The sequence below is a fragment of the Myotis brandtii genome, unplaced genomic scaffold, assembly GCF_000412655.1.
Source record: "Myotis brandtii unplaced genomic scaffold, ASM41265v1 scaffold122, whole genome shotgun sequence".
Lineage (NCBI taxonomy): Eukaryota > Metazoa > Chordata > Mammalia > Chiroptera > Vespertilionidae > Myotis > Myotis brandtii.
In genome coordinates this window covers 1,153,052-1,165,120 of record NW_005354255.1, presented here as the reverse complement: position 1 = coordinate 1,165,120, position 12,069 = coordinate 1,153,052, and the positions used below count along the sequence as shown (strand labels likewise).

Here is a 12,069-nt window from a genome sequence, read left to right as displayed (position 1 = left end):
ACCTGCCCCTGCCCCCTCCCGTAGCCTCTCACCCCTGGCCCGGCTCCCAGGCAGCCCAGTGGGCCCTGGTGCAGTGACGGGGCGGGGGAGCTGCCCTTCCCCAGGCCGCACCCGGGACGTCCCAGCTCCCTCACGGGCAACACGCCCCTGGTTCTGCCTTCCCGCTTCCCTCCCCATCCCTTGTCTCTGGGTGCCTGTGGACCAGTGGGCTTCTGGCCTCAGTCTCCCCTGCGGTGACATGGGGCAGCGTGGCCTGCAGGCTGTGGAGTGCAGTCCCGGATATCCGAGGAGCTCTGTGTGGGAGCACGCAGATGCCCAGCTTGAGCCCCAGGGACTGTCAGTCTCTGCCAGGGGTCCCCCCCACTCATGATCCTGGGGTCCCCCTCATTCTCGATAGGGTCTTTGTCACTGGCCCACTCCAGCTCCCACTGAGGAGGTCCTGCCTCCAGGCAGACAGTGAGGGCTGGAGCTGCAGGGGTCTCAGGCTTGTCCTACTGGCATCTCCTGGGTGACCTTGGGCCGGTCCCGACCTCTCTCCAGCCCTCCCTTTCCCCCTCTGAGCAACTTTTGGGGAGGGCCCCTCAAAGTCACCAGCGCTGGCCCATCTCAGTCTCCCAGTCCTCCTGAAGATCCCCAGTAACCATGAGGGCTCTAGTCCAGTTGCTTCGTGACCTTGGGCCTTAGGGGTGGGTGGCCTGGGTGGCTCTGGGTGCCCCTGCCCCCTCTGCTCTTCCTGCACGCTCCCCAGAGCCACAGGGGGGGCAGGCAGAGGAAGGCTATTCCAGGCGAGGAGGTTGGAAGGCCGCCTGTTGTCACTGCGCCCTGGAATTCCCCCATCAGGACGCCTCGGGAGACAGGCCTCCATCCACGTTGCAGAGAGGGGGCGGCGGGAGAACCGGAGCGCTGGCATCACCCGTGAACTTGGGCACTCACGGGGCCTGGCTTTCCCCAGGAGCAGGGCAGGGATCAGCCAGGCGGCGCTCCACTCGCTCTTGTAGAAACGTGAAATCACAAAAATCAGAGGTTGCTGCGTGCAGGGGACAGGGGACAAGGAGCCTGAGACAGGCAGAGAGAACCAAGAGCGCTCCCGCTGGGGTGGGGAGGGAGCAGCCCCAACGCAGGGGCTCCCCCTCTGTTTATTCTCCCAACTGCCCTCCCCCAGCCTGGAGAGGAGCCCCCCCTCTCAGATACCACCCCTGCCCCCCCAGCCTCAGTTTAATCCCTGCAGCTCCTCGAAGGCCCAGCAGGGTCTGGTTGGGGACCTGGTTGGACCCTGACTGCTCCTGCAGGACCCCCACCCCTGGCTGTCTGGCTCAGTCTCCCTAGCCCGCCCCCACCCCATTTCTCTCCGTCTTTGTTTCCCTGTCTCTCTGTCTGTTTCTCTCTCTCCATCTCTGTCTCTCCGTCTTTCTCTGTCTCTGTCTCTCCTTGTCCTTCCATCTGTCTCTCTGTCTCTTCCCGCCTCTGTTGTCTCTCTCCATGTCTGCTTCTCACCATCTCTTTCCCCCCTTTGCCTATGTCTCTCTCTCCTTACCCCATCTGTCTCTCCCGGGTCTCTCTGTCTCCATGCCCCCCCTTGACGACTCATTTTACAACCTGAGTCCGGCCTAAAATAGCTCCCTTTTAGCTGATCCCACCTGGATCCTCCTAGGAGCTGAGACTGGCTGGGGGGTGGGGGGCAGCTCTGGTGCCAGCCGCCCTGTGCCCCCGGCCCTGCCCACCTAGGAGGGGATGGTGGCCCTGAAGGATTCTGGGAGCCCTGTCCTTGTTTCGATGGTGGTGACTCAAGCACTTTTTCACTTTTACTCTTAAGAGGAACTGTGTGGAGCAGCCGTTACTTCCATAAATCCTGCCAGCGGGAAGGCCGGCCTCCCTACGCTTGCCCCACTCTGGGCCTCCCCCCTGCCTCCCTCCTGCCTACTGCCACCGCCACGTTACTTATTCCGGGTTTGGGGCCAAATCTCTCTTGGCTGCAGTGCCCAGGATTCCCCGGGGCCACACAGTGCAGCTGCCAGGGCCCCTCCCTCATTCATTCATTCTTTCCTTCATTCCTTCACCCGGGTCCTTCTCAGGGAGGCATTCTTTTTTTTAAAAAAATATTTTTATTGATTTCAGAGAGGAAGGGAGAGGGAGAGAGAGAGATAGAAACATCAATGATGAGAGAGAATCATTGATCAGCTGCTGCCTGCATGCCCCCCACTGGGGATCGAGCCTGCAACCTGGGCATGTGCCCTGACAGAATCGAACCCAGGACCCTTCAGTCCGCAGGCCGATGCTCTATCCACTGAGCCAAACCAGCTGGGCAGGGAGGCACTCTTTTTACTGCCATTTCTCCAGCAGGGAGGCTGAGGCTGGGAGAGGGCACCCAGCGGTTGTTTGATTTAATAGATGGTCACTAAGCATCTCTCATGGGGGTGGGGAGAGGCAGAAGGCAGTGAGATCTAGGCCTGGTACGGGCTCTGCCAGGGTCAGGCTTCCCCAGCACCTCTGGGCTGGCAAAGGGCCCAAGACCAGAGAGGGTCAGGGCCTGCCCAGGGCAGCACAGCATGGCTGGTGAGGCTGGGGGTTGGGGCACACCTGGTTGGCTGGCCACACCTGGCAGGTGGGCACTCCCTGTGTGCCCTCTACTCAGGGCCTGATGGCCTCTGATTAGATCCTGTGAAAGGCACACCCTCACTCCATGTCTCTGTCTCCGAGTCTGTATCTCTCACCCCTCCCTTCTCTGCGGTGGAGGTGCCTCAGCATCAGGGCCCAGCGCCTTGTAAATCTGCTGGGATTCTGGCCTAGTCAGCATTCTCTCTCTCCCTCTCCCTCTTCCTCTCCCTCCCTCTCTCCCTCCCTGCCTCCCTCCCTCCTTCTGTCTCTCTCCCTCTGTCTCTCTTCTCTCTTCCTGCCTCAGCCTCCCTCCCTCCCTAGCTCATGACAAATGGAGCCTCCTGCTCCATGCAGCTCCTGCCCATGTCCACGTCCCAGGGTGCATGTTGACCTGTGGTCAGCAGTACAGGGGCGCCCCCACATTCCCATGCACACTCACTGACACCACTCCTATGAGGACAGAGCCCCACCCCACTTCAGATGTGCTCTAAGGTAGGGGTGGTCTCAGATCTTCCTGCAAATCTTGCTCAGGAGGCTCCCAATGGAGTTTTCTTTCCAGCTGTGTGACGGGGCTGGTAACCTAGACCCCCCTGTCTTCCCGGTGCAGTGAAGTGCCTGGTAACCTTCACTCCTCAGGCTGCCCGAGGATTCAGGGAAGCAGGACACCGCTGAGGTGCTGGCACAGGGCCTGGCACACAGTCAGTCCTCATACATGTGTTGTGTGAATGGACGGGGGATTCTGCCAGTTGACAGAAGGCACTTGAGTCTCTCTGAGTCTCAGCCTCTCTCCCTCTGTCCTCACATGGGGAACATCATCATGCCCCCCTTCGATCGATTCTTTAACCATCACACAGTGCCTGGTATGCAGTAGGCGCCAAATAGCTTGGCTAGCAGTGACCCCACAAAAACGAGAGCTTTGACCCATGAGGGTTTTTCTGTTGAACTTTCCTCCCAGCCCAGCCTTGTCCAGGCTCTTCCCAAGTTTGGCCAGACCAAGTGGGTACCAGCGGCCTTTGCTAGTTGGGGTGTGTGAATGGGGCCAACAGGCAGAGGACGAGATTGTGGATTCTAGGTTGGGGGTGGGGGGCAGGAAACAAGGTGACAGGCTGCCTCTTTGGCTGGAGTGGGCCCCCCAAGGAGGTGGCCACGGATGGAGCAGGGGAAGGGAGTCCCACAGAATCCAGAGAGCGCATACGGAGTGCAGAGTGAACATCGCTGGGGAGCCCCACCGATGGGTCAGACCACGTGCCCAGGGGCCCGGCAGTGGGGTTGAGGAGGCCGGAGGTCCACAGTCACAGGGACTCTGGTGGAGGCCCCAGCTCTGCTCCTTCCTGGCTGTGTGATTTTGGGCCTCTGGCTTCAGTGCTCTGTGCCTCAGTCTCTCCCCCCAGACAGTGGGCACAGTCAATGCTTAGCCTCCACGAGGCACAGCCTGGCTCCCTGTCTCTCTCTCGAACACCATGGTCCTCTGGCTCAGCCCCATCCTCTTCCTGGGACACCAGAGAGGGAAGTCAGAGAGCCAGGGCTCACACTCACCTGTCAGTCGGGCAGGATGTTTCACTCTCCTTGGCCTGGCCTGTAAGGTCCTGCACAACCCGCCTGGGTCCCCTCCCTGCCCTCAGCGCCTCTCCTCTCCCTCTTGTTCACTTCACTGGGCCGTAGTTTCACTGCCTCCTCACTGTTTCCATCGAACGTGAGGCGCGGTCCTGCCTCCAGACCTTTGCCTGCGCTGGTGCTGTTTTCTCCGCCTGGGAAGCTCCTGCTTGGGGTTGTCACCTTTCAGGTCTTCCTTCAAGTGTCCTGTCCTGTGAGAGACCCTTCCTGACAGCCCCCCAGCTAAACACAACCCCCAAGGGGTCCCCTGACCCCTCAAACTCCTTCACATTTCCTCAAACCACTTAGTTCAACCTGACGTTTTATCGCATATTTGTTGGCGTGTTTAAGGTCCATCCCTGCCACAGATCAGGATCTGCGTGAAGGCCGAGCCCCGGTTACTGCTGGGTCCCCAGCACCATGCACACAGTAGGCACTCAGGGAATGTTTGTTGAGCAACTGAATGACTCTCTCCCTCATTAGATAAGAGCTATACATATGCTCTGAGCTCGGGGACAGGAGTGACCTAGGTTAGGAGCCCCAACTGTGGTGCCAGATGGGTCTGCGTTCATAGATGAGCTCTGCTGTTTGCCATTTCACCTGGGCTTTCCCTTGAGAAGGGGGCATTGGCATCAGGGCTTTCAGGGATGCATAGGAGTTTGGGTTAAGCGCTTAGGAGGTGGGTCAGATAGATTCTCAGCAGTGTTTGTTGAGTTGCTGAGTGAATGAAGGAGAGAGAATCCTTCCAGGAACGCTTTTGGAGTAGGAATTGGAGTTCCATGTGCTGTTTGTTGCCCTGGGCTGTCAGGGTGGGAGGCATCCGGGGGGCCCAGGGAGGGGGCACAGCCCAGTGCACAGTTGTCCAATCCATAGGGCCCAGCAAGGGCTTGGACCCGGTGCCCACCTCCAACCTGCTGCTGCCCTCATTGGAAGGGCCAGTGGGCCACGTGGGGTTTCTGGGCAAGGCCTCGTCTTGCTCCATCTCCCCCCACTCTCTGGTTACCAGGGCAATAGACAAGCGCCCCATCCCCAACCTCCAACAGGCCGCAGTATCCCTTTCTGCCCATTGTACAAAATGAGAGACTGAAGCCCAAGGCCGAAGGTGAAAATGGAGGCTAATGTCACCCACAGGGGCTGCCTGGCGGTGAGTGCCTCAGCCCCAGGACTTAGGGTTGGAGGAGGAGCAAGAGCTGGACTCAGACTCCACAGCTTGTGTGGACCAGGCGAGGTCTGAGGGAGCCCTGAGGAGAGCTGCCGGAAGGAAGGAACCCTGGAAATAGGGCTTTGAGGGATACGTAGGAGTGTGGGAGGATTCTCAGCGTCTAGCTTGCCTTGGCGGCCCCCTGTGCCCTGTCAGCCAGTGAGGGCATCGGGAGGTGCCTGCGGAAGAAGCCTCGGTTGTTGCAGGTCTTGTGGGACAAAGCGAGTGACAGGCCTGCCTCTCATCTAGTCTGACCTCCCTGGGAGGACAAGGGAGGCTGGGGCAGCAGGTCCTTGACCCAGTTACGGACTGTTTGTCTTCCTTCCTGCAGGACCAGCTAGGGTCACTGGTGACGTGGGCTCCCACCCCTGCTCTCCTCCCTGGCACCTTTCCCCGGAGAGGGTGTAGAGATCCGAGAGGGGGGAGAGGAAGGGGAGGGCTCAGAGAGGGAAGGAGCTGGAAAAAGGGTGGGGGCTCCGAGAAGGGGAGCCAAGACCTGGAACAGGAACTGAGGGAGAGGGGTTCAGAAGTGGGGAGGTGCCCAGAGAGAATGGTGGTCAGGAGAGGCGTCTGGGGACCGTAGCCTGCCCCTGCTGGCTGACACCCAGCGGCCTCTTCCCGGCTCCCTCTTATCAGGGCCACAGTCATCACCAGAACTTGGATGGCAGCCACAGCCCAACGTCCACACCGTTGCCCTGGCATCCCCTCCGCGGGACAGTGACCTGAGCCTCTATCGATTGCCCGTCCCCGGTTCCCCAGCCAGACGGCCTGGGCTCTGGCCCCTGCTCTGCTGACTGGCTGTGTGACCCTGGGCAAGTGGCTCCCCATCTCTGGGTCTGGCATGGCAAGTGGCATCCAGGCACAAGACAGGCAACCCGGGTTGGGTCGGACTGGCAGGGGATGGGCCGCTCCGTCCTCCCTCTGCCTCAGCAGGTCCGCCGTGGGGGCAGCACGGAGGGCCCAAGTGCCGTCCTGGCCACAGTTGTTTCAGTGACTCATGCTTCAGGGCACATGGGAGTGGGGAACTGGGCGCCCAGGCTGAGCCCCCTCACGCGCCGCCCTGGCCAGGCAGGAGGCTATTTTCAGAGCCTCGGTCATAGGTGAAACCTGAGGTCATCCCCTTCCCCCCAGCACCCCGTGGCCGTGGCCGGAGACGGCTCAAAGGGAGATGAATCCCGGAGCGGGGAGGGTGAGCCGGTCAGGGGGTACCACGAGCATCCAGGTCTGGAGCGGGGACCGAGCCCAGCCACACCCACCTGGAAAGCAGACCAGGAGCCCAGAGCAGCTGTTTCTGTCTCCGAGACCCAGCCTGGCAGAGAGCAGGCTGTTTTGAGAAAGGGGCCTGGTGGCCTTCTCGGGGTGAGGGTCCTGGGTTCTTCTCACACAGGCTCTGAGAGGGGGACCGAGGCCAGGTCTCCACCCCTCTCTGAGCCTCCGTTTCCCCATCACGCTATGGATAGCAAAGCCTTGGGCCTTTTCCTGCCCCTTGGAAGACTGTAAGCAACCAAAGTATTGTAACAATGTCCATAATAATAGCAATAGCTAATGCAGCCTTTTGAGAGCTGGGCAGATAATGGGGTTCATAAGCCAGGAAGAGATCTCACCCCATTCAAGAAGCCTGGCATGGTCCTGGCAAGAGTAGGACCGATGTTTCTCTCTGTGTTCCTTTCTCCTTGAGTGTCTCACTCCTGGAGACAGACACCAGGTCCCGGATGTTCTGCAGGCTGTTTCTCTTGCTAGAAAATGGAGAGAAGGACTCGGTCCTCATATGCCCTTAGAAGGCGCTGGGGCTTCCCATGTGGCTCTCCGAGGGGCCCTACTGGGGTTGCTGCTTTTGTGGAGAAAGTCAGATGGGTGTGGGGTCTGGTCCCAGCCCCTCATGACTGGGTCCCCTCTTGGAGTCTCTGTTTCCTCGTTGTGGGCCCAGCAACACTAATTAGGCACAATGGGAGGGAGGGGTTGAAGTCATAGCTCTGGCCCGGTCTCAGCCTCCCCAGACTCAGTTTCTCCATCTGTGAAATGGGTCTGTGGGGAGGGGGAGGTGAGCTGACCCCCAGGGCCCCTCTCTCTAGCTCTGAACCGCCATGGCTGAGCTCCCCTGTCCGGTGTATTCTGACCTGTGTCTCCGGCCTCAGCGTTCCTGGCTCCTTCAATGGGTCTGTGCAGGAGCCCCCACCAGCAGCCCCTGACATCCAGGGGTCCTAGTCGGGCCTGTGGGCCTCAGCCAGTCTGTCTGTACATGTGTTCTTCAGAAACACCCCCTTGTCCTCATTTTTTCCATCAGTGCCAAGGGCCAGTAGAGGCAGCCCTGGACCCCCATCTGGTGTCAGCTTCCTCTGCTGAGAAGTGGGTCTGAGAAAGGAGCCCCAAGCATTATTCTCCAAGCCTGGTTTTTCCTGCAATCATTGAGGACCCACTGTGTGCTCAGCCCTGCTCTCAACAGTAGAGCTCACACTATAGCCTGGGACCTGATGCCAGCCACCAGTTTTTGTCAATAAAGTTTTATTGGAATACCGCTCTGCCGTCATTTACATCTTACCTAGGTTGCACTTACAGTGTAGAGTGGAATAGTGGCAACTAAAATATTCACTATCTGTTCTTATGGTACTTTCAAACCCCAGTTCTAGAAGGCAGAGAATGGATCCATGACATCCTCACTCTGCCGACCTCAGTTTTCCCATCTGTACAATGGGTCCCCATCAGTCTCCACCTGGAACCCTCAGCTTGTCCTGTTTTGGGTTTAAGACAGTTTTTCATGAATGTCTTTCTTTTTTAAAATATATTTTTATTGATCTCAGAGAGGAAGGGAGAGGGAGAGAGAAATACAAACATCAGTGATGAGAGAGAATCATTGATCGGCCGCCTCCTGTACACCCCACACTGGGGATTGAGCCCGCAACCCAGGCATGTGCCTTGACAGGAATCCAACCATGACCTCCTGGTTCATAGGTCGATGCTCAACCACTGAGCCATGCTGGCCGGGCCATGAATGCCATTCTTGGCCTGGGCTTCCCATCTAATCCAAGCCTCAGTTTCCCCATGTGGGCAATGAGTGCTCACCTGTCCCCCAGGAACTTCTGCTGGGCCCCCTCAGCTTTCCCCAGGAGGTGGAGGGGTCTGCAGTGGTCCCCTGCCCCTCCCTCCTCTGCCTACTGAGGTTTGCTTGGGGGTTCCCGGGCCTGAGTCTTCTGGTCCGGGCAGTGGGTCCCGGGTGCCCAGCGCCTCCTGACCTCCTGCCTTTCCCGCCCGCAGGATGAGTTCCACCCATTCATCGAGGCGCTGCTGCCTCACGTGCGCGCCTTCGCCTACACCTGGTTCAACCTGCAGGCGCGGAAGCGCAAGTACTTCAAGAAGCACGAGAAGCGGATGTCGAAGGACGAGGAGCGCGCGGTGAAGGACGAGCTGCTGGGCGAGAAGGCCGAGGTGAAGCAGAAGTGGGCGTCGCGGCTGCTGGCCAAGCTGCGCAAGGACATCCGGCCCGAGTGCCGCGAGGACTTCGTGCTGGCCATCACCGGCAAGAAGGCGCCGGGCTGCGTGCTCTCCAACCCCGACCAGAAGGGCAAGATGCGCCGCATCGACTGCCTGCGCCAGGCCGACAAGGTGTGGCGGCTGGACCTGGTCATGGTCATCCTCTTCAAGGGCATCCCCCTGGAGAGCACCGACGGCGAGCGCCTGGTCAAGGCGGCGCAGTGCGGCCACCCGGTGCTCTGCGTGCAGCCGCACCACATCGGAGTGGCCGTCAAGGAGCTCGACCTCTACCTGGCCTACTTCGTGCGCGAGAGAGGTGAGCTGGGAGGAGGTGGGGTGCACCGCTGTGCCAGGGAGAAGGTGGGCTCATGCCAGGCCAAAGGGAGGAGGCAGCAGATGTGAGGTCTGATGTGGGAGGGGGGTCCAGGCACAGTCCGAGGGAGGAGGCAACCTCCGCGCCGTTGGATCGGGGAGTTGGCCTTCGCAAGGTCAGCAGGAGAAGGCTGCCGTGCGCTGTAAGGGTGAGGTGGGCGCAGTGGGAGTCTAAGGGGAGAAGTGGGCCTACAAGGGGGTTGGAGGGGACAGGCTCACACGATGTGAAGGTCTAAGGGAGGGAGATCTGATTCAAGGAGAGTGTGATGGGAAAGCAGGTACGTCCTGAGAACCTGAAGGTGGAGGCCTTAATGTCTGAGGGGGCTGGCGTGCCCTTGGCGTCTCAGGAGATGAGACTCTGTCCCAGGTCTGATGGGCACAATATGGCCTGTTGGGGACAGGAATGAGGACAGGAGAGTGACTGATGGGAGACAGTTGGTTGATGAACAATCTGATTGTTGGGGAAAGCTGGGAGAGTGCTGGGGCTGTGCGCTGCGAACACTGGTTGATTGACTCTCAGACCTCCAGCGGAGGCCCAACAGGGCACACGTTTGTGCTGTGAGTGGGAAGCTTGGGTGCTGTGTGACTTTGGCCAGGTCACCACCCTCTCTGATCCCCAGTGCCCCCGGCTCTGGCCCTTTCAGCTGGGTGTTTGCTGGTTCTGTGGTTAAATGCCTGAGGTTGAGACCAGCAGGGATTTTGAGGGTGAAGACAGTCCATGGCAGCTTCCTGGAAGAGGAGGTGTGGCTGAGCTAAGTTCTGCAGGATGGCTGGGCAGTGGCGGCTGTGAAGGTGTCCCCGTGGCCGGCAGCCTAGGCAGAGATGTGGAGGCCAGATATTGGTCCAGCCTCTTGAGGTCACAGGTGCCGGTGGCCAAAGCCAGGGCCGCTGCTTCCTGTCTGTGTGTCTGTGTTCCACATGCAGCCCCGGCGTGACTTTGGCTGTCTCACAGTTCTGTGCCTCGGTCTCCCCCCTCTGTACAATGGGAGAAGGGCCATGCCGACTCCTAGCAATGGTATCAGGATCAGATGAGTCTGTGGAGCTCCAGGTCTCCAGGGTGTGTAGGAGGGAGAGCCAGACAGAATTTCCCAGTTTTGACCTTGATTCCTTGACCTTGACCCCATCGGCCCCTTGCCCTACCCGCACCAATTAGTAGCAAGCCCACGGGGGCAGCAGTGAAGCAGTGTTGGCGGGGTGTGGAGGCAGAGAAGTGGAGGAGGTGACTGTCTCAGGCAGAGGGCAGGGGGCAGGGGCTGCCTTGGCTCATTACCATGCAGGTCCAGGTCTCCCCCTCCACATTCATCCTCGCCACCCAGCCCCACCCCCACCTCCTCTGAGCTGAGCTGATAAAATTTTGAAGCAGAGTTTTCTGCCAGCGTCAGCACAATCTCCAGGCGCCTCCCCTCCCCCACCAGACCCCCTCCCCCCGTCAGTTCAGCAGGCGAGCTAGGCCTCCAGGCCTCCCCAGACACCTTCAAGCCCCACTTCTAGCCGTTGTCGGCCAGTCTGGTCAACCTCCTTGAATGAGGGCCAGGAAAGGTCAAGGCTACCAGCCTCCCCTGCTTCCAGCCGACTCCACTATCCCAGGGGAATCCCTGCTCACACTGGACCCAGCTGACCCGGCCCCAGCTGGCCTGGAGTGGGGGTGGTGTATGAGAACTGGGCCTGGATTCCGGCCCTAACTCAGCTGCCTGCTGCTGGGTGACCCAGGACAAGTCACTTAACTTCTCTGTGCCTCGTTTTCTTGTCTATAAAATGGGAAGCTCGAAAATAACTGCCTGTAGGAACAGGGTGCTCTCATAGTTGTTGAAGACAAGGCCCAGGCACAGAGCTAGGGCTCCGTGGATGGTTATTGTACATCCTCATTATGATTGCGATTTCCCACCTCCAGGCCTTGGCCCATGCTGTTCCCTCTGCCTGGAATGCCTTTCCCATATGGAAAACTCCTACCTATGCTTCAAAACGCCAACTCCTAGCCCCACTTTCTCTGTTAGGCATTGTTTTCTGACAGCTTAGCAATTCTTTTCCGTTTTTCCAGCAGCCCCACGAGTAGAAATCATTATGGTACCTATTTCACAGAAAAGGAAACAGAAGCTCAAAGAAGGGACTGCCCAAGGTCACACAGCCAAGAAAGGGGAGAAGTGGGACTTGGATGTAGGCAGCTTCTGAGCTGACACCCCCCTCCAGCCTGCCACACTCAATGGCAGAAAGGGCTGAAGGGAAATTGTGGTTTGCAATATGGGCAGCCAGTCATCATGGCTTGGCCACCCCCAGGCTGGGTCTGTGTTCCAGGCTTCCAGCAGCCAAGGCCTCATCCAAGGTCCCGGGGCCGAGGCTGCCCCAGGACCCCCTGCTGAGCCTCGGCTCCCTGCCATTTTCCCCAGGACCCTTGTCCTTGTTCTCGGCCAGAGTTGAGTCTGTTCTCGGCCAGGCAGATGTCAGTCTAATGGCAGAGAGAACTGGTAGCACCTCCCTGCTCCCACCCTGAGGGTTCCCGGGCTGGAGGGGCCCCAGCATAGGCCGGAGCACAGTGTGCACCTTAATCCGCCTGACTGGAGGCGCGGGATTGATGAGGGGTAAGGACGGGCCTCGGTTGGCCTCTGGAGGGGTTCAGGGTGGATGATGAGGGGAGCACCCGCTGTACAGCTGAAAGGAGGTGCCACCCCCAACATCAGGAGTGGGGCCTCAGAACCAACAGAAACACACACACACACACACACACACACACACACACACAGATGCAGACAGAAACACGGAAAGATAGATGGACCCAGAGACATGGAGAGACACAGAGACTCGGAGGCACCACACACGCCTGCCCTCTCAGCCCCCCTGTCCTT

The 12,069-nt window shown here is 59.3% G+C and overlaps 1 protein-coding gene across 3 annotated transcripts in view; it reads left to right on the top strand.

Moving 5' to 3' along the window:
* The window catches only part of NFIC (nuclear factor I/C (CCAAT-binding transcription factor)), a 64,147-nt gene that overhangs the window by 8,028 nt on the left and 44,050 nt on the right, over positions 1-12,069 (top strand). For all 3 annotated transcript variants that reach the window (XM_014533624.1, XM_014533616.1, XM_014533618.1), the window contains exon 2: positions 8,642-9,173. In XM_014533624.1, the coding sequence (XP_014389110.1) occupies positions 8,642-9,173 (532 nt within the window). The remainder of the gene's footprint in view (positions 1-8,641; positions 9,174-12,069) is intronic.